Source organism: Coenobita brevimanus, chromosome 16 (genome assembly GCF_032717465.1).
Source record: "Coenobita brevimanus isolate Jiangsu-jjx chromosome 16, ASM3271746v2, whole genome shotgun sequence".
NCBI lineage: Eukaryota > Metazoa > Arthropoda > Malacostraca > Decapoda > Coenobitidae > Coenobita > Coenobita brevimanus.
In genome coordinates this window covers 20,151,012-20,178,868 of record NC_136969.1, presented here as the reverse complement: position 1 = coordinate 20,178,868, position 27,857 = coordinate 20,151,012, and the positions used below count along the sequence as shown (strand labels likewise).

General features: G+C 40.4%; 1 protein-coding gene across 1 annotated transcript in view; it reads left to right on the top strand.

Moving 5' to 3' along the window:
- Positions 1-27,857, top strand: part of LOC145390986 (arylsulfatase H-like) — a 272,579-nt gene that overhangs the window by 94,593 nt on the left and 150,129 nt on the right. Inside the window, exons 4-5 of the mRNA XM_080265718.1 lie at positions 3,762-3,925; positions 5,637-5,792. Coding sequence (XP_080121844.1) covers positions 3,762-3,925; positions 5,637-5,792 — 320 coding nt within the window. The remainder of the gene's footprint in view (positions 1-3,761; positions 3,926-5,636; positions 5,793-27,857) is intronic.

The following is a 27,857-nucleotide window of genomic DNA, read 5'->3' as shown; positions in this document are numbered from 1 at the left end:
GAGAGGTATGGAAGTCCGTGATGCTAAGAGACTAACAAGAGACCAAGCTGGCAGGATGAATTTTTTACGGAGAAGCGCATAACCAGGGATTTGACACCTCTTTTTAACATGACAGCGTTCGGATTGCCTCTATCAGATAGGTATATGAGAAGCAACAGAACGTGTTTTTTTTTTTTCTTGCGTATCTGATGGAGCCAGGATTTCGAGGGCTTGAATGATGAGTGAATGGAAGTGTGGCCCATTGATTTGGGCAAACTTTGGCTGTCTGGACGTTGCTACTCCTCACCCTACTCTGGGGTGAGAAAGTATGTCAGGATGATGATGAAAATTATATATATATATATATATATATATATATATATATATATATATATATATATATATATATATATATATATATATATTGCCAGACGCCTCAATCCCGTTTGTTGTGGCCACAAACAAATCTCCTCCAAGTCGCCCTGTCCCCCGCCATTTCACTGCCCTGCTCCCAACTCACACCCCCCTCTCTCATATACCTCTCCACCCCATCCCTCCATCTCATCCTCGGCCTCCCCCTCCCTCTTCCCCCCTCCACCTCACTCACATACACTCTCTTCGTCAGTCTCTCACCCTCCATCCTCTCCACATGGCCAAACCACCTTAGTGGATTCCTCATAACGCTTCCTATCACATCCACATCCACACCACAACGCTCCTTTATATCCTCATTCGTCAGCCTGTCTCTCCATGTGACTCCACAGGCTCCTCTTAAATAACTCATTTCCACTGCTCTCACTCTTGACTTGTGTCCTTCCAACAACGTTCAAGCTTCACTTCCATACGTTAGAGTTGGTATCACAATACTATCATGTAGTAACTTTTTCACTTCCATGCTCACTTCCCTGTTTCTTATCACTGCTTTCAAAGAACCAGCAACGTTTCTTCCCTGCTGTACCCTTTCAAGCACTTCACCCTCCAAACCTCCATCCTTACTCATCACACTAGCCAAGTACTTAAACGTACTCATATTTTCCAGTTCCTCACCATCCAACCTCGCTGTCCATTCACTGACTTCACCTCTCTCAAAGACCATCACTTTACTCTTCCCTACATTAACCTTTAGATTCCGTTTCTTACACACTCTCCCAAACTCATCCACCAAGCCTTCCAGCTCCCCTTCGTCTTCGCTCAACAACACAGTATCATCTGCAAACAACAGTACAGGGAGTTTCCAAACACTGTCCTCTCTCACCAGGGCCACTCCAACATCCACTACCCTACCTTGTACCTCTTTTATTACCCCATCCATGTACAGATTGAACAACCATGGAGACATGACACATCCCTGTTTCAACCCAACCTTCAAAGAGAAAAATTCACTTAGTTCACCATCCACACGCATTGCAGCCTTTGACCATCGTACATACTCTTCACAGCATTCAACAACTTCCCATCTACTCCATATATTCTTAACACTTTCCACAATCCTTGTCTATCCACCCTGTCATATGCTTTCTCCAAATCCATGAAAGCCGCATACAACTTCTTTCCCTTCTCTAGAACCTTTATACTAAAGATCTAAGAATGAATATCTGATCTATACAACCTCTTCCCTTCCTAAAGCCTCCCTGTTCTTCTCCAACTAATTTCTCTGTTCTTTCTCTAACTCTGTCTATAAGTATCCTACCATACACTTTTCCTATTAGACTAAGGAGACAGATGCCCCTATGATTACCACACACTTCTTTTTCCCCTTTTCCTTTGTACAAGAGAATAATTATACCTGACTTCCAATCCTCTGGGACTCTACCTTCCTCCCAGGCCAATCTGCACATCTTCCACATCCATTCTACTACTATCTCTACCCCATGCTTCAGCATTTCACCACACACTCCATCAATTCCTGGGGCTTTCCCCGATTTAACTTTCTTCATTGCTTCCACAACTTCTATCCTACTGATTTCTTCCTGTCTTCTCACCTCCCTCCTTCTCCCAGCCATTCCCCAGCCACTTATACTCGCATTACTTCCATCCTCTATGTTCAACAATTCCTTAAAGTGTTCTCTCCATCTGCTCACTCTTTCTCCCTTCTCCACTAGTAATCTACCATTTTTATCTTTCACTCCCCTGCTAACTTCACTTCCACCCTGTCTTACTCTTTTCACCTCTTTCCAGAACATTTTCTTACAGTCCCTCCACTTTACACTCAAATTCCTTCCAAATTCCTCATCCACTCTCTTCTTACTCTCTCTTACTAATCTTTTCACCTTTTTCTTTCTACATATAACTCTCTCTTCCGCCTCTCAACTTCTTCCACGCCCCTATTTCTCATCCATTTATTATATGCTTTCTTCTTTTGTGCCACAGCCTGTCTCACCTCTTCAGTCCACCACGCTGTTCCTTGCACCCCCCTCCGTCTTCTCTTCCTTCCACACACCACATCACATGCTGCACATATTTCTTCTGTAAATATCCAACAGACACCTTCCGCGTCTCCCATCTGCTCCCATTCATATTTGCCCAATCGTTCCTCTACTTCTCTCTTATACTTTGCCTTTTTCTTATCCTCTGGTAACCTTTCCACTCTCCTTGCAACTTCTCCTTCCTCTCGTCTTTCCCTTCTTCTATTCCTCCATCTTACTTGAATTTTAATTCTGGCCACCACCAAGTAGTGGTCAGAAAGTCCACTCCCCCAACCTCTATAAACTCTTGCATCCACTACACATCTTCGCATCCTTTCATTCACACACACATAATCAATCATTGCCTTCCTTTTATTCAGTTTACCACCCACCCTTCTCATCAGTTGCCATGTATACCTGTGGATCATTTTATGCCTGAAGAGGGTATTGGCTATCATCAACCCCCTCCCAGCACAAATGTCCACTAACGCACTGCCATCCTCATCTATCTCAGCAGGCACACCCCACTCACCAACTATTCCATCCACCTTCACATTCCCAACTTTACCATTCATATCACCGATCGAAAACACTCTCTCATTCCTTCCAAACTTTTCCATGCACACTTATACATTTGTCCAGAATTCTCTCACTCTTCTAGCACGATCTTGCATTGGCACATACACACACAGAATCGCCCACATTTGCATTCCAACTTTCAACTTTATCCACACAATCCTTGACCCAACTTATCCATACTGTCTTATGCTCTTCTTCCATCTTTTACTCACAACTATACATATTCCTTCCTTTGCCCTCTCATTCTCATCTACTCCTGCACATATACCCCATCCATTCTCCCATTCTCTCACACTTTCTCTTCTCCATTTTGTTTCAGTTATTCCACATACATCCACTTTCGCACCCTCAAGCACCTGGACAATCTCTCTCTCTTTCACCTCATCATTCGCTCCTCTTACATTCCATGTACTCATTACCAAGTCCTTTGTCCGGTCCTGGGTCGTCATCGTTTGGTCAGTCCTTGTCCGAGGCTTCTTGTTTGTTTTTTTAGTTTAGTGGTTTTCCGGGGAGGGGCACTAACCCTCCGCCAACCCTTTTAGTTGCCTTTTACGACAAGCAGGGATACTGGGGGAGTATTCTTGAAAACCCCCCTACCCTCAGGGGCAAGTGGTATTTTCTGCAGCAGCTTTTTTCATGTATCTAAACCTATGTAGAATTCCATTCTTCCTACTGCATCCCAGTCACATACTAGTTGGAGTGTCACGCATTCCTCTCTTTTGTAATGAGTATTGGGGTTGGGATGATGATGATGATGATGATGATGATGATGATGATGACACCTCTCGTACGTCACAGGCAAGTGGCACTTGGGTATGAACTGCAGCTTCCTGGGTAGGCACTGCCCCGGGCCCCTCAACCACGGCTTCCAGTCCTTCTACGGGATTCCAGTCAGTCTCGATCAGATATTTAAGACGAGTGGACCCTTCTGGACGTTCCCTCTGGAGGAGGACAGATTTCAGGTTTGAGACGGGAAACACAAAATTAAAAAGGCTTTTACACCTCTGTCGCCACCAGGAATTTCAGCGCCTTCACTTGTATTACATATTTTTACACATTATTCAAGGAACAACCACAAGACATCATACTTTTTAGGAAAGCCCTCTCATACTGAAGAGGTTAAGGAAAGCGACAACTCATCCCTGTATTCTGAAATAATCTTTGATTTCACACGATAACCATTTGCGGAAATTATGCGTAAAACGGAAAATAGGCCATTGGACTGAAGTTTTTAACTCTTTCAGTATGACACCTTTTTATTTTATTTATTCATTCACTCAGTCATTCATTCATGTATTTTTTTGCTGCTTCTAGACTAGAAGCAAATATTATAGGACTGTTTTCCTTCGTGCAGTTTTAACTTTCTGTAACGCTGTAATATCCTTTTAAGTGTACAGTAACTTTCAACCTACTTGTCAAATTAATGCTATTTCATTCTCTATTCCGATGACGTATTGTTAGTATTGTTGTATTCTCCTCATAATTTTATTCAGCTAAGGATTTTTTTTTTCGAACTAATGGGATAAATAAATTATCCATTACCTCCTTCAGCAAATGAGTGCATTTGTAGGTTGAACAAAATCGACCGGATATAGGAATACCGCTAATAAAAGTAAATACGACGTCCTCAGGCTGAAAGGACTAATTTCATAGAAGGAAAGAGTGTCTGGATCTTCTGTCTCGACGAAGGACAATTACCCAAGCGAGATTCAAAGTGGCACTGGTTGTCGTACTTTTTATGCTACACAGACCAAGACTGTTGCCCTTTTGTTGATATTTTTGGGCACCTCAGCGATACGAAAAGACAGTGCTATGGTTTTACGTCCTTTTCATAACGCACGGAGTAAACTCATATTCTAGTGTTCAATTATTGTTACAACTCAGCACTGAAGATGAGAGATGGTAGTTTTTTGTCACGTTATTATGATATGACAATAGTCCCATCACGACAAAACGTTCTTACTGCATGTAATCTCATCATACAGATTATTTATTTTTGCTTTACCCTAATAGTTTCATTCAGTTACTGAAAGAAGTTTCGAACTGAAGGAACTGGGTATGTCGTTCTTTAACACTGCTACAAAATGTCCCTCTTAAGATTACTGTAACCATCTGATAATAACTAGAGAAAAATATCGCATTTATTGAGCCAATAATATCGTCCGGTAGTTGAAAAAAATTTCTTAGTATGTACAGTACAATAGACTAACACACATTGTGTTTGATCCATTCAGTCAGAGAGTTCCTATTTGGGCTGAATTTGATCGTTTTGGGGGTGGACAGACTTCATGAGCTCAATTGCAGAGTGGAAAACTGGTCTGGAGTGATAATAATGATGGAGATGATAAGACCAGGACTGGTTGTATTGAAGGTATTGATGATGATAATGGAAATATTGTTGTTACTAATGATGATGTGTTACTTGATGATAATAATCATGTCTGTGATTTTGATATGGATGAGGTTGACATTAATGGTGATGATAGTACTGCTACTGCTGATCCTCAGAAAGCTATAATATGACATGTATTGAAGGTTATAAAAACAAAAGAAAGTTTTCCAGTAATGATCTTGAGAGTGATACTAATCCTTTTACTAATGGCGATGAATAAGATAACTGTAATGATGACGAGGACGAGAATAACAATAATGATAACAATGTCACTATTACAGGGCCTGGCAGTGGCGTGGGTTGTGGTGGTATGCAGTTTACTTTTGGGACACCACAGGAGAACTTTGGGGGCTACTTCTGTTCTCCTTCTGCTGCTCTTTACGCACTTTCTCATGTTCCTTGCATGGTTTTCCTTCGCACACATTTACGCAAAGGAGGTAACAGTTCTAAACTTATATTTATATGTCAAACTCTAGAGTTCATTCAAGGAGATTATGCTAAAACAATCTTCAGACTTTTTGAAATGTTTATAAGGTTTTAACCTATCACTGATCAAGGACTCAAACAATAGTTTGGCCTCTCCTCATCAGAAAATGAGGAGAGGCAAAACTGCCTGTCCTGTCTTTTCTAAAGGAAAAGACAGGACAGGCAGACTAGCTGGTCAGGATGGCAATCGAGATGGATAGGCATTCGGATCAGTGAGCCAGTGAGTGAGTTGTGAGTGAGTCTGTGAGTGGGTGGGTGAGATAATGAGTGGATGAGAGGGTAGGTAGGGAGGTGGATTTATAGCAGATAGGCACAGATTATCAAAAAACATCTTGGTGCCACCACAACTCGGTCATATGGCGACGAACTTAGATGGTTGTATGAGATGTCTTCTTAAATGCACATTACTGATTACCGATTCTCAGTCAGCTTAAAGAGACACTTTTAGAGTAATGTAAAATGAAGCCGACGCCTCCCTAGACCTTATATGATCTGGAAAATTGTTAAGTTTCTCGGACTTGCAACCATCGCAAGTGTCATGACCTGCAGTCTAACTGATGCAACAGCCTTTGACTTCTCAGGTCCAGGAGGTAACTCATCGATACCTAGTACATCAAGATCTATTACGAGAAAGTTTCATCGTGGGTGGGATGTATTCATATTCACATGAGGTTGAGAATGAGACTTTCGAAGCCTGCTGCATGTGGAGATAACCTGCCAGACGACCTTGACAGATACATGCAGGGAGGAAATTTCTGTTAACTTACTGCCATCAGTACTAGCTACATTTCTGGGCAGATCATCATCGGATACCAAGAAAGCTATGCCTCACTTTTATTGTCTTGTTGTCTGCAGTTATATGGCAGCAGGAGGGAGCTTGTCATAGAAGGTGCCTTGATACAAGACTGTCCTCAGAGAACTTACGTATCTCGTTGAGAACATTTGTAACGACTCAGTTACATCGCATCTAACGTTCTCCACTCTCCTGTGCAATCAAATTAGCCTGGTTTGGGAAGAGCATTAGCAGTTAATATACGTTCAGCAGATTGTTTACACATAATACATTCATCCAACACTAGAGCACAGTCACTCATTTTTTGTCATAGTCAAGAGTAGTACTGTGGCCTTCATTAGCTCGTTCGCCTTGTCCACTCCGTCACAAAAGACAGTAAATATCAACTGTCTCGTGGGTGAGAGTGATGTCTGTGTAATGGATTTGCCACCAATGTTTATTTGGCGAGTTTTCACTGAAATATAATGATTTTTGCCTTTGACGCTTACTTCTTGCTTTCGGCACTTTTTGGCTTCGACATAATTCCTACATGATATGTGGCAAACTAGTTAAAACTAATCATGTTCAGCTGTACCATTGTCTGCTTACTACCACCACTACAACGAGAATCTTATCTACAAGTGCAAATACATGAAGTGCTTATAATTTTTTAAGGTCCTGGCTAATGTTCACAACCTCTTTATTCTCATGTTCTAACCCGTTTTCACGCGATCCCTGGTAGGTCAAAGCCTGTCAGTCACCGAGGCTCTGTCCGGGAAGTTTTTCCAGCGACCCCTGTACATTATACATCGCCCGTCGTACCACGTTCTCCAGTCGCTCTCCTCTTCATCCAGCAGTTTCTTCCACTTCCTTAATCTATCTTTTGACTGGTCTTCTTCCATGCGGTGTCCATGACACTGATTGCTTTGGTAACCTTTCATCATCCATTCTCTGCACGTCTCCATACCATATCAGTCTGTTCCTTTCAACCACCTCCATAATATTGATTTCTCCTAGTTATCTTCTTTATGTCCACATTTCTTAGCTGATCTCTTCTTGTAACTCCTTTGGTCACCAGTAATACTCTCATTTCAGCTACTTCTATTTTAGACTTGGTCTTTTGCATCAGTGACCAAGTCACTGGGCCACAGAGTAATACTGGACGGAGAACAGTGGTACAAACTGTAACCTTACAGCTCCTAGATACATGGTTATCTTTTTGTACTGCGTACAATTCTGTTATATTATTATGTTTAGTTAGTCCGCCATTTATTGCTTCTTCCTTTTTGTTTTCTCTATTGAACGTCGCCCCCAGGTGCTGGAAATTGTTCGCCTGCTTTATTTGTTCTCCTCTCATTGTTACATTCATTTCTACATTGCCTTGACAAATCTCCATTATTTCTTTTTTCTTGGTATTTATCTTCACCCCAATCTCCATCATTAAATTCTGCCAAAACCTGCAAGTTCCTTTCAGAGTCACAGACAACTGCTACATCATCTGCATAAGCAAATATCATATCGTCGTTATTTATTTATATTTCTTTAATACATTTATCCATGAATATGACAAAGAGAAGTGGGAAAATAACTCCCCCTTGTTTGACTACGGTCTTGATTTCAAACCAGTTTGTATCTCCATCTGTGAGTTTAACTTTACTTTCACATTTATTATAAATACTTCTGATTGATTTTCTTAATTTTGTTGTCACTCTGCTTTCTTCTTGGTTCAAAATATTCGACAATCGTTCCCTTGGTACTCGATCGAACGCCTATCCCATATCTATGAACGTTGTATCTTTTGTTGTATCCCATTCCCATCTCTTTTCTAATATCATTTTTAGCGTACGGTAAAAGCCAGATCCATTGTACACGGTTTGGTCGAAAGCCACATCGTCATTCTCCATGTTTATCTTCTACTTGCATTCTCAGCCTTCTCTCCAAAATACGTTCATATATTTTACCTGCATGTGACAACAATGAAATTCCTCTATAATTGTTACACACTCTTCTTTCTCCTTTTTTGTAAATAGGGCAAACAATGGTTTCTCCTCAGTCCTCCAGTATTACTCTCTTATTCAAAGCATCATTTATAATTTCTCTCAACCAAACTATATCTGTCTCTCCAAGAGCCTTAATAATTTCCCCTGGCAACCCATCCTCTCTCGGCGCTTTACCAATTTCCATGTAATTAATGGCACTTCTTACCTCCTCATCACTTATGTCATATTCATACTCCTCTGGGTTTTGTTCTTGGATTTCCTGCATATCCTCATTATCATCATTAAAATACCCTGCATTTAGCAATTCTTTAAAATGACTTCTCCATCTCTCCGATACATCTTGTAGTATTCCTGGTATAGTGGTATATACTAGATGAAGGTTAGATCCTTGTTTATCTTTCACTGCATATGTAACTTCGGTGTTTCCTTTTTTATAGTTCCTTGCTATGCTGTGTTACAGTTTTCTTGTCCCTTCCATATCGTTACTCAGGCCTCCTCCTATAAGTTGCACAACTTCTGTTTTTGCGCTCTCTTTATATTTTCAGCCTGATTTCTTTGTTCTACATAGTTAATCCTGTCTTGTTGTCATCCACTTACAAAAAGGTTTCATCTTCGCGTTCACTGCTTGTTCTACATCATTTGTCCACTAGGCAGTGCTCTTCTTTCTAGTGTTTCTTTTTAGTGTAGGTGGGGGCACCCATCATCCACCCACTTAGTGTGGTGATACCCTGTTTTTTGGGGTAGCTCTATGCTGAGTGGCAAAGCAAATGATTTCCTGTAAACCAGGACAGCATTTACAACGCTGGGTGGTAACCTTATAACCAACCGACACGTGTTCCCTACGTAACAGCAGGTGGGTTGGCGTAGGGTTAGTGCCCCTCCCCGGAAAACAATTAAATAAAAATACGAACAAGAAGCCTCGGACCAGGACTGACCAAAAGATGACGACTAAGGACCGAACGAAGGACATGATTCGGATGGCAACCTGGAATGTAAGTAGTGCAAATGACAAGGTGAAAGAGAGAAAGATTGTCCAGGTGCTTGAGGGTGTGAAAGTGGATGTATGTGGATTAACTGAAAATAAATGGGGACGAGAGAGTGTGAGAGAATGGGAGTATGGATGGGGCATATGTGCGGGGGTAGGTGAGAATGAGAGGGCAAAAGAAGGAGTGTGTATTTTTGTGAGTAACAGACGGAAGGAAAATATAAGAGAGTATGGATCAGCTGGCTCAAGGATTGTGTGGGTAAGAATGAAAGTTGGACTACAAATGTGGGCGATTGTGTGTGTGTATGCGCCAACGCAAGATCGTGCAAGCAGAGTGAGAGAAGAGTTCTGGACAAATGTGGAAGTGTGCATGAAAAAGTTTGAAAGAAATGAGAGAGTGTTTTTGACTGGTGATTTGAATGGTAAAGTAAGGAATGTGAAGGTGGATGGAGTAGTTGATGAGTGGGGTGTGCCTGCTGAGACTGATGAGAATGGCAGTGCTTTAGTGGACATTTGTGCCGGGAGGGGGTTGATGATAGCCAATACCCTCTTCAGGAACAAAATGATCCACAGGTAAACAGGGCGACTGATGAGAAGGGTGGATGGTGAATTGAATGAAAGGATGGCATTGAATGATTATGTGTGTGTGGATGAAAGGATGTGAAGGTGTGTAATGATGCAAGAGCATATAGAGATTGTAGGAGTGGACTTCCTGACAACCACTTGGTGGTGGTCAGACTCAAGGTCTAAGTAAAATGGAGAAATAGAAGAAGGGAAGGAAGGGAGGAAGATGTATATGCAAGGAGAATGGAAAGGTTACAAGAGGATGAGAAAGAGGCAGAATATAAGAGAGAAGTGGAGGAACAATTGGGAAAATATGAACTGGAACAGATGGGGGATATGAAAGATATTCACAGAAGAAATATGTGCAGCATGTGAGGTGGTGTGTGGGGTGAAGAGAAGACGAAAAGGAGTGCAAGGAACAGCATGGTGAAATGAAGAAGTGAGACAGGCTCTGGCACAAAAGAAGAAAACATATAATGAATGGATGAGAAATAGGGCCGTGGAAGAAGTTGAGAGATGGAAGAACGGAAGAGAGAGGTGAAAAGATTAGTAAGAGAGAGTAAGAAGAGAGTGCATGAGGAATTTGGAAGGAATTTGAGTGTAAAGTGGAGAGACTGTAAGAAAATGTTCTGGAAAGAGGTAAGGAGAGTTAGACAGGGTGGCAGTGAAGTTAGTCGGGGAGTGAAAGATAAAAATGGTAGATTACTAGTGGAGAAGGGAGAAAATGTGAGCAGATGGACAGAACACTTTAAGGAATTGTTGAACATAAAGAATGAAAGTAATGCGAGTGTGGGAAATATTTCCCCCCAGAGCAGTTGCGCTCTACTTTTTCATATAGTTGTCCCTGTTTAGTAGCAGAGGAAAACCTGGAGAGCGTTAATAACTATTGAAGCAGTTTTTATAACCAAGAGATTACGTTCTCTTTAATAATTCTTATTATTAATGAATTAAATGATACTGCATTTAACCTTTGTGGACAACTATATTGTAAATACATGTAATTACTTGGAAAGTTCCATTGACCTAAACTGCGTCTGCGTGATAGATGACGTGTCTTGAGGATGAAAAGCCCTCACATAAAAAGCAGATGTGGGTTCAACATATTTAAATACTGTAGACAAAGGAAATATTTGGCTTGGCTTTAGTTTAATTAAAACTAAGATTAATTAATTAGATTCGCTTTGTATACTGTATATCATGATGTAATCTAACTGTATTTAGCACTGTAATTAATAAATAGTTGTCACCTCATGCAATCCTATGAGGGAGAAGAAGCTTGCCGTGTTAGTCACTTCTGCTCCTAGACCTGGCTGAAGTAGCACGTTGTAAGTACGCACCTCAAGGACGCTTGGCAGCCCAGGCAACCGACCTAAACATCAGGCTCGTTGTCATCTGTTGTCCGACTCTTTCTAGCTAAGTAACCTTGACGAATTGGCCAATTCAGTAGGGAATTAGCTAGGAGATAGGGGAATAATAACTAGGTGAGTTGGAGTATCAGTTACACCTAATCCCCTTAAGAGGCTTATGTGAATTTACTCAAGGTCGTGTTAAACAAAAACTCGTCAGACAAAGGAGTGTATAAATAATTTTCGGACACATTTTTTGGTGCCCCTGAGAGTGAGGAAAACATATGTGTGCTGAAGCACTGAACAGTTTTAAGGTTGCGTTCGTTGGGCATAGCCTACTACCACGTTCTGTTGAAGTGGATGACGTGGAAATACGTATATACCAAGCTCCGGGTGGAAGGGCAAATTTCTTTCCCGATGATGAAAGGCTAATGCCTATTAGATTAGGAGCATGAATGCACTATCCTTTTTCTGGGAGGAAACTGAGTGTGGGGATAAGATATAACCCAAGTGGTTTTACAACCCCGAGGGATAGGTTTGATACTGTGGACTTAATCCCTTCACTCCTCAAAATTCAGAATGATTAATTACCTCTGAGCCCGCGTAATATGGGTTATTTAGAGACTGAGTGTAGGGATAAGATATAACCCTAGAGGTTTAACAGCCTAGGGAGATAGGGTTAATACCATAAACCCAGTCCCTACACTCTTAAAAATTTAAAATAATTAGATTATTACTGAGCTGGGGCAAATTTGTTGTTGAAAGTAATGGTTAATTTATTCAATTAGAAATCAATCAACATGTCTATTTCCTTGTTACAGAGATCCTCTAGTAGTAAGGCAGGATGGGTAACGAGAGCCATAAATGATTGCAAACAATCGTTAGATGAAACACCTCTGTCCAGAGAGAAATTAAATAGTCTCCTGAATATACTGAAAGACCAATGGACTAAGTATGAAGAAGTTTATGTAAATTTAGAGGCGGCCATAGTAAAAGCCAATGATAAAGATCTCTTAGAGTCAAAGACTGCAAAATTTGAACGTAAATTAGAAGAATATTTAACCGTAGTAAAGTTACTTGAGTCAAAATTGGCTGAAACTACCGCGGAAATACAAACTGTGGAAGAGCGGAGTAAAGCTGTACTACCACAAATAACGCTTCCGGAGTTTGATGGGGAACAAAATTGGAAATCCTTATGGAATAAATTCAAATACTTAGTTCATGATAGAACAGATCTCCCTAATGTGAGCAAACTCACATATCTGTTAGGACAGGTCAAGGGAACGCCCTACAAGCTGATAAGAGAATTACCAGTGGATGTAGACAATTATGAGGTGGCCTTGACTATCCTTAGGCAAAACTATGAAGATAGGGAGCAGGTTATCACCCAATTACTGAAGACTCTAATTGAATTACCTATACCTAAACATGATTTTGATTCCTTGCATAATTTTAGAATTGCAATGAGTTGTAATTTAAAGGATTTAGGTACTTACGAAAATTAAGGCAGAAGATTGGATGCTTTCTAGGGTTGTGTCCTTAAAGCTTCTTCCAAAAACCAAGGATGCCTTGTATGGTAGGTACCAAAAGGATAATTTCCCTTGTGAGGAGACTGAGGAAGGCTTAATGCAACTCTGTAAACATTTGCAAGGAAGAGTAAAGCCTGCTGAGATTAAACAGAAGACTGAAATAAAGAAAAAAACCCACTAACCAACTGGTTGGGAAACTTAAGTCAGAGAAGGCTAAGTATGTGCCTAAAGAAGAGGTAGTTACTTTCCTTAGCCCTTTAAAGGCTGAGGATAAAATATTAAAGACAAGGAATAGACAAACTGATGAAATTAAGGAAGTAAAACCTTCCATGGTAAAGGACAGGAATGTTTGTGCATTTTGTGGTGAGCAACATTCCAGTGCATCTTGTCAACATTATCCTGATTATGCTTCTAGAGTAGGAAAGCTTCAGGAATTGGGATGTTGTATAATCTGTATGAATTCCGAACACACTTCTGCTGACTGCAAGACAAAATTAAATCTTTGTTTCAAATGTAAAAGGGATCATCAGCAAACTACATTATGCCCAAGGATGAAAAATGAGGTTCCTGAAGCTGCAAGTGTCAATATGACAATTGGTAAGGGAAACTCTCCAGTAGTAATGCCAGCTGCAGTTCCAAGCAGTTTTAAGGTAGTGCTTGAGAATAAAAACCTATTACCATGTACTCTCTCTGATACGGGTGCTCAGAAAACCTTCATTTCTGCAGACATTGTGAAGAAATTAAAGTTACCTATTATTGGCAAGGTAAATCTAGCCATTACAGGATTCTTAACTACTAAGGAAGCTCAGTCTTTTGATTTAGTTAGACCTGTAATACAGCTAGGCAGATATAAATGCCGTATAACAGCAGCTGTGCTGGATAATATGAGGACAAGTATATATATATATATATATATATATATATATATATATATATATATATATATATATATATATATATATATATATATATATATCCAATAATAGGTAACTTTAATTTCTTAACTACCCCCTGGGGGTAGGGGGTTTTTTCAAGAATACTCCCCCAGTATCCATGCTTGTCGTAAAAGGCGACTAAAAGGGTTAGCGGAGGGTTAGTGCCCCTCCCCGGAAAACACACTAAAAAAACAAACAGAAAGCCTCGGACAAGGACTGACCAAACGATGACGATCAAAGACCGGACAAAGGACATGGTAATCGGAACGTGGAATGTAAGGGGAGCGAATGATGAGGTGAAGGAGAGAGAGAGATTGTCCAGGTGCTTGAGGGTGCGAAAGTGGATGTATGTGAAATAACTGAAACAAAATGGAGAAGAGAAAGTGTGAGAGAATGGGAGTATGGATGGGGTATATGTGCAGGAGTAGGTGAGAATGAGAGGGCAAAGGAAGGAGTATGTATAGTTGTGAGTAAAAGATGGAAGTAGAGCATAAGACAGTATGGATTAGTTGGGTCAAGGATTGTGTGGGTAAAGTTGAAAGTTGGAATACAAATGTGGGCGATTGTGTGTGTGTATGCACCAACGCAAGATCGTGCTAGAAGAGTGAGAGAAGAGTTCTGGACAAATGTAGAAGTGTGCATGGAAAAGTTTGGAAGGAATGAGAGAGTGTTTTTGATCGGTGATATGAATGGTAAAGTTGGGAATGTGAAGGTGGATGGAATAGTTGGTGAGTGGGGTGTGCCTGCTGAGATAGATGAGAATGGGAGTGCGTTAGTGGACATTTGTGCTGGGAGGGGGTTGGTGATAGCCAATACCCTCTTCAGGCATAAAATGATCCACAGGTATACATGGCGACTGATGAGAAGGGTAGGTGGTGAACTGAATGAAAGGAAGGCAATGATTGATTATGTGTGTGTGGATGAAAGGATGCGAAGATGTGTAATGGATGCAAGAGTTTATGGAGGTTGGGGGAGTGGACTTTCTGACCACTACTTGGTGGTGGCCAGAATTAAAATTCAAGTAAGATGGAGGAATAGAAGAAGAGAAAGACGAGAGGAAGGAGTAGTTGCAAGGAGAGTGGAAAGGTTACAAGACGATGAAAAAAAGGCAGAGTATAAGAGAGAAGTGGAGGAACGATTGGACAAATATGAATGGGAGCAGATGGGAGACGTGGAAGGTGTGTGTAGGATATTTACAGAAGAAATATGTGCAGCATGTGATGTAGTGTGTGGAAGGAAGAGAAGACGGAGGGGGGTGCAAGGAACAGCGTGGTGGACTGAAGAGGTGAGACAGGCTGTGGCACAAAAGAAGAGAGCATACAATGAATGAATGAGAAATAGAGGCGTGGAAGAAGTTGAGAGGCGGAAGAGTTATATGTAGAAAGAAAGAGAAAGGTGAAAAGATTAGTAAGAGAGAGTAAGAAGAGAGTGGATGAGGAATTTGGAAGCAATTTGAGTGTAAATTGGAGGGACTGTAAGAAAATGTTCTGGAAAGAGGTGAAAAGAGTAAGACAGGGTGGAAGTGAAGTTAGCAGGGGAGTGAAAGATAAAAATGGTAGATTACTAGTGGAGAAGGGAGAAAAATTGAGCAGATGGAGAGAACACTTTAAGGAATTGTTGAACATAGAGGATGGAAGTAATGCGAGTATAAGTGGCTGGGGAATGGCTGGGAGAAGGAGGGAGGTGAGAAGACAGGAAGAAATCAGTAGGATTGAAGTTGTGGAAGCAATGAAGAAAGTCATAATGGGGAAAGCCCCAGGAATTGATGGAGTGTGTGGTGAAATGCTAAAGCATGGGGGAGAGATAGTAGTAGAATGGATGTGGAAGATGTGCAGATTGGCCTGGGAGGAAGGTAGAGTCCCGGAGGATTGGAAGTCAGGTATAATTATTCCCTCGTACAAAGGAAAAGGGGAAAAAGAAGTGTGTGGTAATCATAAGGGCATCTGTCTTCTTAGTATAATAGGAAAAGTGTATCGTAGGATACTTATTGACAGAGTTAGAGAAAGAACAGAGAAATTAGTTGGAGAAGAACAGGGAGGTTTAGGAAGGGAAGAGGTTGTGTAGATCAGATATTCATTCTTAGATCTTTAGTGGAAAAGTTTCTAGAGAAGGGAAAGAAGTTGTATGCGGCTTTCATGGATTTGGAGAAAGCATATGACAGGGTGGATAGACAAGGATTGTGGAAAGTGTTAAGAATATATGGAGTAGATGGGAAGTTGTTGAATGCTGTGAAGAGTATGTACGATGGTGCAAAGGCTGCAGTGCGTGTGGATGGTGAACTAAGTGAATTTTTCTCCTTGAAAGTTGGGTTGAAACAGGGATGTGTCATGTCTCCATGGTTGTTCAATCTGGACATGGATGGCGTAATAAAAGAGGTACAAGGTAGGGTAGTGGATGTTGGAGTGGCCCTGGTGAGAGAGGATAGTGTTTGGAAACTCCCTGTACTGTTGTTTGCAGATGATACTGTGTTGTTGAGTGAAAACGAAGAGGAGCTGCAAGGCTTGGTGGATGAGTTTGGGAGAGTGTGTAAGAAATGGAATCTAAAGGTGAATGTAGGGAAGAGTAAAGTGATGGTCTTTGAGAGAGGTGAAGGCAGTGAATGTACAGCGAGGTTAGACGGTGAGGAATTGGAAAACGTGAGTACGTTTAAGTACTTGGGATGGAGGTTTGGAGGGTGAAGTGCTTAAAAGGGTACAGCAGGGAAGAAAGGTTGCTGGTTCTTTGATAGCAGTGATAAGAAACAGGGAAGTGAGCATGGAAGTGAAAAAGTTACTACATGACAGTATTGTGATACCAACTTTAACGTACGGAAGTGAAGCTTGGACGTTGTTGGAAGGACACAAGTCAAGAGTGAGAGCAATGGAAATGAGTTATTTAAGAGGAACCTGTGGAGTCACATGGAGAGACAGGCTGACGAATGAGGATATAAAGGAGCGTTGTGGTGTGGATGTGGATGTGATAGGAAACGTTATGAGGAACACACTGAGGTGATTTGGCCATGTGGAGAGGATGGAGGGTGAAAGACTGACGAAGAGAGTGTATGTGAGTGAGGTGGAGGGGGGAAGAGGGAGGGGGAGGCCGAGGATGAGATGGAGGGATGGGGTGGAGAGGTATATGAGAGAGGGGGGGGGGTGAGCTGGGAGCAGGGCAGTGAAATGGCGGGGGACAGGGCGACCTGGAGGCGATTTATTTGTGGCCGCCCTAAACGGGATTGAGGTGTCTGGCAATATATATATATATATATATATATATATATATATATATATATATATATATATATATAGGACTGAAGGAAACCTCTTTTCATCTACAAAGCTCAGAGATAAGGTTGGCTAAACGGAATGTGGAATCAGATTCCGTGGGTCCCATAAAAATGATAACTGGTTCTAATTGTCGTAAAGACTTTGCAGTTAATTGTAGAGAAGTATATGTTAGACTTGTGGTCGAGCGGCTTTTATATCTTGTAGTAGTTTCCCCACCAGATGTCATGTAGTGACGGGAGAGGTAAAGAATAGTATGGGACTATCTTTATTTGTCTTGGAAATATTAAACAGGTATAATAGTATAAGTCCTGGGTAGCTACCTCCCTGTCTCGCTATCTCTCTCTCTCTCTGTTCTCAAGCTAATCTCCGTCTCGACCTCTCTATAGGGTCGCTTGTCTCCTTCTAAACTCTCTTTCCTAAAATCTCGTGTAGTAGGGTGTGTGTGTCCCGCACCTTCCTCATGGCAACAGAACCTTCTCACGAGAGGACTGCTGACAGCTATGAATCATCTCCTTACTGGCCGCTGTCGTCAGCTTTCCCCCGTGTAAGCGTTTAGCGCTGCTCGCTTCTCGCAAACACAACACCTTCTCATCATTTGACTTCCTGCTTCTATCTGTCTCTCTATCTATCTATTTATCTATCTATCTAGTATGATTTGCAATTATAATATGGAGACCTACCACATTGCTCTGCCGCGCAAAATGGCGTACCATCGACATTTAATAGTCATAACATATTAATACATATTATATATACATTATAATAAACTTATAAGCTAATTAAGTGAAATACATAATATTGTAAAGTAACATAATTGTATGAATATTGTATACATATATTATTCATAGTAAATAGTGATTATTCAGTAATATTACGCATATAATTGTGCAATGGTAATACTGCTAGGTTATTACATTACATATTTGAGTTATCACTTTAGTAATGTCTAATATTTCACCTAACTTGTATGATGATACTGGTAATATAGAATTGTGCTATAATTGTATGACTTATAATATTGTACTAACATTGTGGTACTACATAATTGTAACATTTTATGAATTGTTACCAAATATTGTGTTAATGCATAATTGTGTTGGCCTTATAATTATAGTTACATAAAAGTTACATCTTGTTAATGCAACTGTTTTGTCGTTACATAATTGTTACATATCGTTTGTAGGTACATAATTGTTGTTAAAGTTACATAAAAGTTACATCTTGTTAATGCAACTGTTACATAATTGGCAAAGTGTAACATAATGCAATCGTTTGTCGTTACATAATTGTTACATATCGTTTGTAGGTACATAATTATAATATGGAGTAACATAACTGTAATAACTGCAGTCCTAACATATGCTGCGGTCGATGATAGTGATGATGTGTCGTGCCACTTGTATGTGGAGACAACAATTTGCTTTTTTGTTTGTAGTTTACGTGGTATTTTGGCATGTATAGTGACATTTACACTTATTTTCATTTGTTTGTTATGTGATCTTACTTTATTTCTCTTTTTTCCTTCTTACTTTTCTTTCTTTCTTTCCTTTCCTTTTCTTTTTTTTTTTTTTTTTTTTTTTTTTTTTTTGTATGTATTGATTTTCCATAGTTTGTTTCTCTTTGCTTGTGTACGCTTTTTTCCATGTTGTTCATGGTTGCATAATTGCTGACTAATTTCCTTGAGATACTTTTTCAAAGTTTAGTTTATATTGCACAGATACTATAAAATGATATTATATAGTCCCATATTTTGTTATTTTATATAAAAAAATATATATACATATATACAGTATTAACTATACACACTGACTTGTTCACCTGTACCTCTTGTGAGTAATATGTGTGTCAGCACTGTGTGGAAATCATTGTCTTCACGATTGTGTTGAAGATGTTCACTCTTGCTAACGGCATTTGTGTTGGCCATTTTTTTTTTCTTCTCTAGGTTACCTTGTAACTTAATTTGTCTGTTTCCACTAGGTAGCTTTAATTAATAAATGTTTAATACAGTTCTTTTAATTGCTCACTGAGTAACCGTGATTGTATATTTTCTTTATTACTTTGTAGATATAATTAATGTATAGTTGTATGTATGAAACACGTATTTTACGTAGGTATAAATGGTAACACTCGTTGGTAGTAAATAAATGTTATAATAGATGAATGAATATATACAGTGTAGAATATTTATTGTTGGTGATTATTTAGTGTTTGAGTTATGCAGATAACTGAAGTAAGTATGTGTATTTAAACTGTAACTATACAGCACGTTTTATATGTTTGTGCAGAAGCTTATTGTCTATCACTGTGTATTGTATAAATGAAGTAATTATGTAACTTACTAATTTTTACCGTGGTGGGAAATGGTGTGAGTGGTGGTGCAGGTGGTGTGTTGACTGACGTGGCGTCTGTTCAGCAAGCACGCATGATGACCTCAACTTCCCACACTGGTAGCTGTGGTGAGTGAATGAGTAGCGATGAGTAACTTGAGTGAAGACGAGTGAGTAAGATGAGTTGTAAATCGTGTCTCACTCTTCGTTTGTTTGTTCCCTTTATTCTATGTGGAAGTTTTCTCTGTCCTTTTCTCTAGTGATTTATTCGTTGTGGGATGAAGACCGCCGCTACTTGTAGGTGCGTGTAGAAGATTATACAGACGACGTAGAGTTGTTAATTGTAGTTGATTGTAGATGGCTGTAGACTTTGTAGAACTGAAGCTAACCTTGTAGTCTCGGTTGCTTTTGTAGAAATTTGCTTTTAATTCGGAGACGATGTCCGCAGATTTGCTGGTTTGTCGTTAAGCTACTTGCAAGGCGTCGAGTGATCTCTTGACCTCTGCATCAGCGTAATGATCTGGGAGACGGAGGGGGCAGGAGCTGATATTGTTGGTTGTTGTCAATCTTGATATTTTGTAGGATTTTAATGTTGATTCGTAGACGAGGTTCGTATACGTTCGCTGCTACCAAATGTCGTAAAGACTTTGTATCATAAAGCAGCGACTTTGTATTTGCTTGTAGAGGCGTATATTTTAGACTTGTGGTCGAGCGGCTTTTATATCTTGTAGTAGTTTCCCCACCAGATGTCATGTAGTGACGGGAGAGGTAAAGAATAGTATGGGACTATCTTTATTTGTCTTGGAAATATTAAACAGGTATAATAGTATAAGTCCTGGGTAGCTACCTCCCTGTCTCGCTATCTCTCTCTCTCTCTGTTCTCAAGCTAATCTCCGTCTCGACCTCTCTATAGGGTCGCTTGTCTCCTTCTAAACTCTCTTTCCTAAAATCTCGTGTAGTAGGGTGTGTGTGTCCCGCACCTTCCTCATGGCAACAGAACCTTCTCACGAGAGGACTGCTGACAGCTATGAATCATCTCCTTACTGGCCGCTGTCGTCAGCTTTCCCCCGTGTAAGCGTTTAGCGCTGCTCGCTTCTCGCAAACACAACACCTTCTCATCATTTGACTTCCTGCTTCTATCTGTCTCTCTATCTATCTATTTATCTATCTATCTAGTATGATTTGCAATTATAATATGGAGACCTACCACATAATTACTGTGGGAGATTCCTACATAGGACTTTCAAGAAGAATAAGGTACAGTTGCTCAAGAGTCCAGGAGGTAACCTTATTATAGTTCAGTTGCCTTTTCCAAAACAAGTTAAAGGGTAGCTAGAATAGGTGCAGAACTAGAACCTACTCAGATAAATGACTTGCTGGATGAAAATATTCAACCTGTACACAAATTATGGGATCCAGACAGTGTAGGAATATACTCTGAGGAACCAACCCATGTAGATAAAATAACTTTGGATTTGTATAACCAATCAGTGGAATTTAAGGATGGACAGTATTGGGTAGGATTACCATGGAAACTAAACCATTCGGAGTTACCAACACATTACCAAGCAGCTAAGGCTCAGTTAAATTCTGTTCTAAGAAAGTTGAGAGATAAACCCGAACATCTAACCATATATGATAATACTATAAAAGATCAACTGAAGAATAAATTTATAGAAGAGGTAGAATTCCCTGTTAACCATAAGGAGGGACATTATTTGCCACATCATGCTGTAAGCAAGGATTCAGTAACTATTCCCATAAAGATAGTTTTCAATTGTAGTCGTAAAGCGTCCAAGGGATCAGCTAGCTTGAACGATTGCCTATACTCTGGACCTACACTAACAGTGAAGTTAGGGAATGTATTAATAAGATTCAGAGAGAAACCTTATGCATATACAGCACACATTAGTAAAGCTTTTCTCAGAATACGTTAGAGAGAGAAGGATGGGAAATTTACAAAATTCCTCTGGCCTCAAGATCTTCAAAATGAGGATAGTCCATTGAAGACTTAATGTTTCCAATCGGTGCTCTTTGGTTCTTGTGCTAGTCCTTTCCAACTTTGTAACACTTTAAAGCATTATTTTGGAAATGCCAAATGCCCAGAAATAGGGCAGGCTTTTTATATGGATAATTTGCAAGGTGTTGCTGATACAGAGTCGGAAGCATTGAAGGCTTATGAAGTAGCCAATTCCGAATGTGGGAAGGCAAACTTGCCGTTACAGAGCTGGAATACAAATTCACCGCTTTTGAGGAATAAAATACAAGAGGACTATCCAAATAATGACATCCCCAAAACTCAAAATGTGTTGGGTCTTAACTGGGATACAAGAGCTGATGAAGTAAGTTTGAAACCAATTAAGTTCTCTGAGTCACTCTCACCAAAGAGGTCCTTGTTAAGTCAGGCATCCATGTTATTTGACCCATTAGGACTGGTCAGTCCTATAGTTATTAGGGGCAAATGTTTAGTGCAGGAGGCTTGACGAGAAAACTTAGCATGGGACTCTGAATTACAGTAGGTGAGACATATGTGGATCAATGGGAACAGATTAGAAAGGAGTTTGAGACCACATCAAGCATATGTATTCCCAGGAAAATAAACAGTAATGAGAAGTCACACTTACACATATTTCGTGATGCTTCTCAAAGGGCATATGGAGCAGTAGCTTATTGCGCAACAGGAGAAGATTGTAAGATTATTATGTCCAAAACCAAGGTTGCGCCAATTAAAGGAAGAACACTACCTCAAGTGGAATTGGCTTCCATAGAAGTAGGAACTAAATTGGCCAGGTATATAACCATTACTCTTGATACACAGTTTGAGGATATTTATATATGGACTGATAGCGAGATATGTCTTTACTGGATAGGGAAGGAAGACAATAAAATTCCTTTCATTTGCAACAAAGTGAAAGGTCCTAAATGGCTACTCACTAAAGATTGGCCTGAGCAGAAACAATATAGTATTGCTAAGCTTGGTGCAGTAAACTTGGATCCTGTATACCTGAGCGAGAAGTGAGTGACATTAGCAGATTCACATCAATAAGACAACTTATTAACACTACTAAATTAGTTGTTAAATTTTTGAATAAGAAAGTGGGGTTTCAGAAGATTGATCCCATGGAATATTGGCTGAAAAGGACACAAAGGAATTAATACGGAGAGATATATGACCTTTTAGGCCACGGCACTGGGAACAAGAATAAGCTGATAAGAGATTTAGGCTTGTTCTTAGACGGAAAGGGTCTAATTAGATGCCGGGGTTGAATAATAAAGGCTGATTTGCGTCTCCAAACTAGACATCCCATATTATTACCTAAGAGCGATTATTTTGTACAGTTAATTGTAAAGGAAGCCCATAATTTGACTCTTCACGGTGTACCGCAGACTTTGGCCCGATTCCGGGAAAGGGATTGGATCCCTAAAGGTAGACAGGTTATAAAGAAATATCTCAAAGGTTGCATTACATGTACGGGGTATGAACAACGACCATATGACTATCCAGGACCACCTGCCAAACCAAGGGATAGGGTAAATGTAAGTTGGCCCTTCAAAGTAGTTCGAGCTGATTACACAGGGGCTATAACCGTTACGGGTGAGGGAACTCCCCATAAGGTGTATATATGTCTGTTTACTTGCACCTACACAAGGGCAGTCCATCTAGAAATGGCAGAAGATTTGAGTTCAGAGACATTACTGCATATATTTAGAAGATTTGCTGCTAGAAGGTCTTGTCCTAACAAATGAACCCTCGTAGGGACAGGTGGTTTCAGTCGTTAGATTGTTTTACAACCTGTAAATCACACCATGACACGAATCAGGTAAAAAAAAAAAAAACATAATATGACACACATCAGTGGGAAACTTGTGTTCTCCTTTGTTTGATATGATGTTCATAATGGTGCGTTGTACAGGATGATATTTAATTACTCGATTGGAGTCCGTGCATGAAAGAGTTAATAAACAACAACGGAACTAACTTCATTGGAGCAGCGACTCTACTTTTAAAATATATTGAATGACCCAAAGGTTAAGTCGGCGCTGGGAATCCGAAATGTACCTGGCAGTTCATAGCTCCAAGAGCACCATGGCAAAGTGGATTTACTGAACGAATGAGTGGCATTGTGAAGAAATGCCTAGGGAAAACTTACACATAACTAAGATCACAAGAAAAGATTTAAGAACAGTGATAACTGAAATTGAAGCTAGGATTAATGATAGACCTTTAACCTATCTAGATGACACTAGCATTTCGATTGAGGCACTGACACCGGCACATATGTTATAAGGCAGAAAGCTCCGTTCGGTGCCTTGTGTGGATATCCAGGAGGAAGTAGATGATCCAACCACAGAAAATAATGAATTAGGAAAACATCTGCGGGAGAGATATCAACGTCTGAAAAGGATATTGAACACCTGGAACAGACATTGGAGCAAAGAATATCTTTTGAGCCTACGAGAAAGATTTTATGGGGCTCAGGCTGGCAGCAACAAGTCTGTTATAAATATACGAGATGTGGTCTTAGTAAAAACATAACCAAGATCCCAGTGGCCATTAGCTTAAGTGATCTCCACGCATCCAGATTCAGAGGGGGTGCTGAGACTCGTAAAAATATGTAGTGGACATACAAACAAAAAAACTATTGATAAATGGGTACCCCTTGAGTTAACGGCTACTTCGGAGACAGCGAATGGTGGAGCCCAACTGGGTCAAGATGCGCGACCTAAAAGGGCCACAGCACAGGGTTCTCGAGACCTATGGAAAGAACTCCTGGCAAAGGGTCACATTACATGATATAGCGTATCATTTTTTTCCCCGGCTCTAAAACTGTGCGAAATATTATCCCCCAGAATGGATGAGCTCTATACTTTTTAAAACAGTTGTCCCTGGTTAGAAGCAGAGGAAAACCTGGAGAACGTTAATAACTATTCAAGCGGTTTTTAATAACCCAGAGATTACGTTCTCTTTAATAATTTTTATTATTAATAAATTAAATGCTACTGCAATTAACCCTAGTGGACAATTATATTGTAAATACATGTAATTACTTGGAAGGTTCCATTGACCTAAACTGAGTCTGCGTGATAGATGACGTGTCTTGAGGATGAAAAGCCCTCACATAAAAAGCAGATGTGGGCTTAACATATTTATATAGATAAAGGGAATACTTGGCTTGGCTTTAGTTTAATTAAAACTAAATTAATTAATTGGATTCGACTTGTATATATCATGATGTAATCTAACTGTATTTAGCATTGTAATTAATAAATATTTGGCACCTCTTCAAATCCTATGAGGGCGAAGAAGCTTGCCATGTTAGTCACTTCTGCTCCTAGACCTTGTTCAAGTAGCACATTGTAAATACGCACCTCAAGGACGCTTGGCAGCCCAGGCTACTGAGCTAAACATCAGGCTCCTCGTCATCTGTTGTCCGACTCTTTCTAGCTAAGTAACCTTGACGAATTGGCCAATTCAGTGGGGAATTAGCTAGGAGATAGGGGAATAATAACTAGGTGAGTTGGAGTATCAGTTACACATAATCCTTCTAAGAGACTTATGTGACTTTACTCAAGGTCGAGTTAGACAAACACTCGTCAGACCATAGAGTGTATAAATATTTTTCTGACAGCGAGTATAAGTGGCTGGGGAATGGCTGGGAGAAGGAGGGAGGTGTGAATACAGGAAAAAATCGGTAGGATGGAAGTTGTGTAAGCAATGAAGATAGTCAAAATGGGGAAAGCCCCAGGAATTGATGGAGTGTATGGTGAAATGCTGAAGCATGGGGAAGAGATAGTAGTAGAATGGATGTGGAAGATGTGCAGATTGGCCTGGGAGGAAGGTAGTGTCCCGGAGGACTGGAAGCCAGGTATAATAATTCCCTTGTACAAAGGAAAGAAAAGGCAGTGTTTGGTAATTATTGGGGTGTTTGTTTTCTATGAAAGGATACTTATTGAAAGAGTTAAGGAAATAACAGAGGAATTAGTTGGAGAAAAACAGGGAGGTTTTAGGAAGGGAAGAGGTTATGTAGATCAGATATTCATTCTTAGATCTTTAGTGGAAAAGTTTTTAGAGAAGAGAAAGAAGTTGTATGCGGCCTTCATGGATTTTGAGAAAGCATATGACAGGGTGGATAGACAAGGATTGTGGAAAGTATTAAGAATATATGGAGTAGATGGGAAGTTGCTGAATGCTGTGAAGAGTATATATGAGGGCGCTAAGGCTGCAGTGTGTGTGGATAGTGAACCGAGTGAATTTTTCTATTTGAAGGTTGCTTGAAACAGTGATGTGTCATGTCTCCATGGTTGTTTAATCTGTACATGGATGGGGTGATAAAAGACATACAAGGTAGGACAGTGGATGCCGGGGTGGCCCTAATGAGAGGGGGAAGTGTTTGGAAAATCACTGTACTGTTGTTTGCAGATGATGCTCTGTTGTTAAGTGAAGACGAAGGGGAGTTGCAAGGCTTGGTGAATGTGTTTGGAAGGGTGTGTAAGAAACGGAATCTAAAGGTGAATGTAGGGAAGAGTAAAGTTATGTTCTTCGAGAGAAGTGAAGTCAGTGAATGTACAGTGAGGTTAGATGAGAAGGAAATGGAAAATGTGAGTATAATTAAGTACTTGGATAGTGCGATGAGTAAGGATGGAAGTTTGGAGGACGAAATGCTTGAAAGGGTGCAACAAGGAAGAAAGGTTGTTGGTTCCTTGAAAGCAAGGATAAGAAACAGGGAAGTGAGCATGGAAGTGAAAAAGTGTCTAAATGACTATCTATCTATCTATATACCTGGGCTGCTTCCCCCAAGGAAAGGGAGGTAGCCGAGACAGGACGACACTCTCAATTTAATCATCCACTCAAACACATTCATTCGCATCTTGTGATACCAACTCTAACATATGGAAGTGAAGCTTGGACCTTGTTGGCGGGACACAAGTCAAGACTGAGAGCTGTGGAAGTGAGTTATTTGAGAGGAGCATGTGGAGTCACATAGAGAGACAGACTATCAAATGAGGACGTGAAGGAGCATTGGGATGTGGATGTGGATGTGATAGGAAGCGTTAGGACAAATACAATGAGGTGATTTGGCCATGTGGAGAGGATGGAAAATGAGAGGCTGATGAGGAGAGTGTATGTGAGGTGGAGGGGGAGAGAGGGAGGGGGAGGCCAAGGATAATATGGAAGGATGGAATGGAGAGGCATATGAGAGAGGGGGGTGTGAGCTAGGAGCAGGGCAATGAAATGGAGGGAGACAGGGTGACGTTGAGGCGATTTGTTTGTGGCCACCCCTTACGGGATTAAGGCATCTGGCAATAGATAGATAGATAGATAGTTTCCACAAACTCTAACCTGTATCACTACCTCAGCAGCAATTTTTAAAGCATCTTTAAAATGTTTCCATTTGCTCTCGATGTTACTGTTTTCTTCATTTGTTATTTTGTCAGGACTCTACAGTATCATAATACAATACATAATAGCTGCTAACATACATAGGTATTCTAGAGGTTAAGTCAAAGTCATGGCTAGGGCCTATAGGAAACATCATTTGCACATAGCCTCTGAGGAATGCCAGTTGGCACCTCGTGACACCTGATAGGAAAGCCCCCAGAATCGAGAAAATTCCACTCAACCGTGTAGTACATGTGACAGAAGCTCTCCTATACGATAGAGCAGGAGAAAGGAGACAGTGAAATGGTGTTTGGTTCTAATAATTCACATTATACAGCACATTCTTAATTATGAATAAACAACTTTATATGTTAATATGTAACAATAGTGTGAAACTACAACTCGTCATGGGAAACAATACTGGCATCAGAACATTACTCAGCCACACCTTTGGACGTCCACGTCGACACCGTTCTCCTAACTGCCGTGTAGCCTAACCAATGTGTAGGGTAGCTAACTATTCAGCCATGTCCACTTGCAATCCGCGAGTACGGACCCGTGGTTTTAGCGGGTTTCTCATTCGGCCTCATAGATAGCCCCAAACATAAACACAGGACAAGACCACAACAGGTAGAAGACCAACGCCAGGACCAAAATAGGAAGGAGAAAGGTATGAAGGGAGATAGGATAGTACATATGGTTCTAAATCAGTGTTGTTCAGATGAGAGTGGAACTGTATCTCTTTGAGCACATGAGACAGCCTGTTCACATTCAAGGTAGAAACATTCAATGAAGGTTAAAAGGGTCGTAACTGGGACGAGAAATTCACCGACAAGGCTAGATGGTGCTTGTTAGGTAGAACTGCTATCTCTTTACTGTGTAACTCACAAAAATCGGGTGCAACATAGTAACCC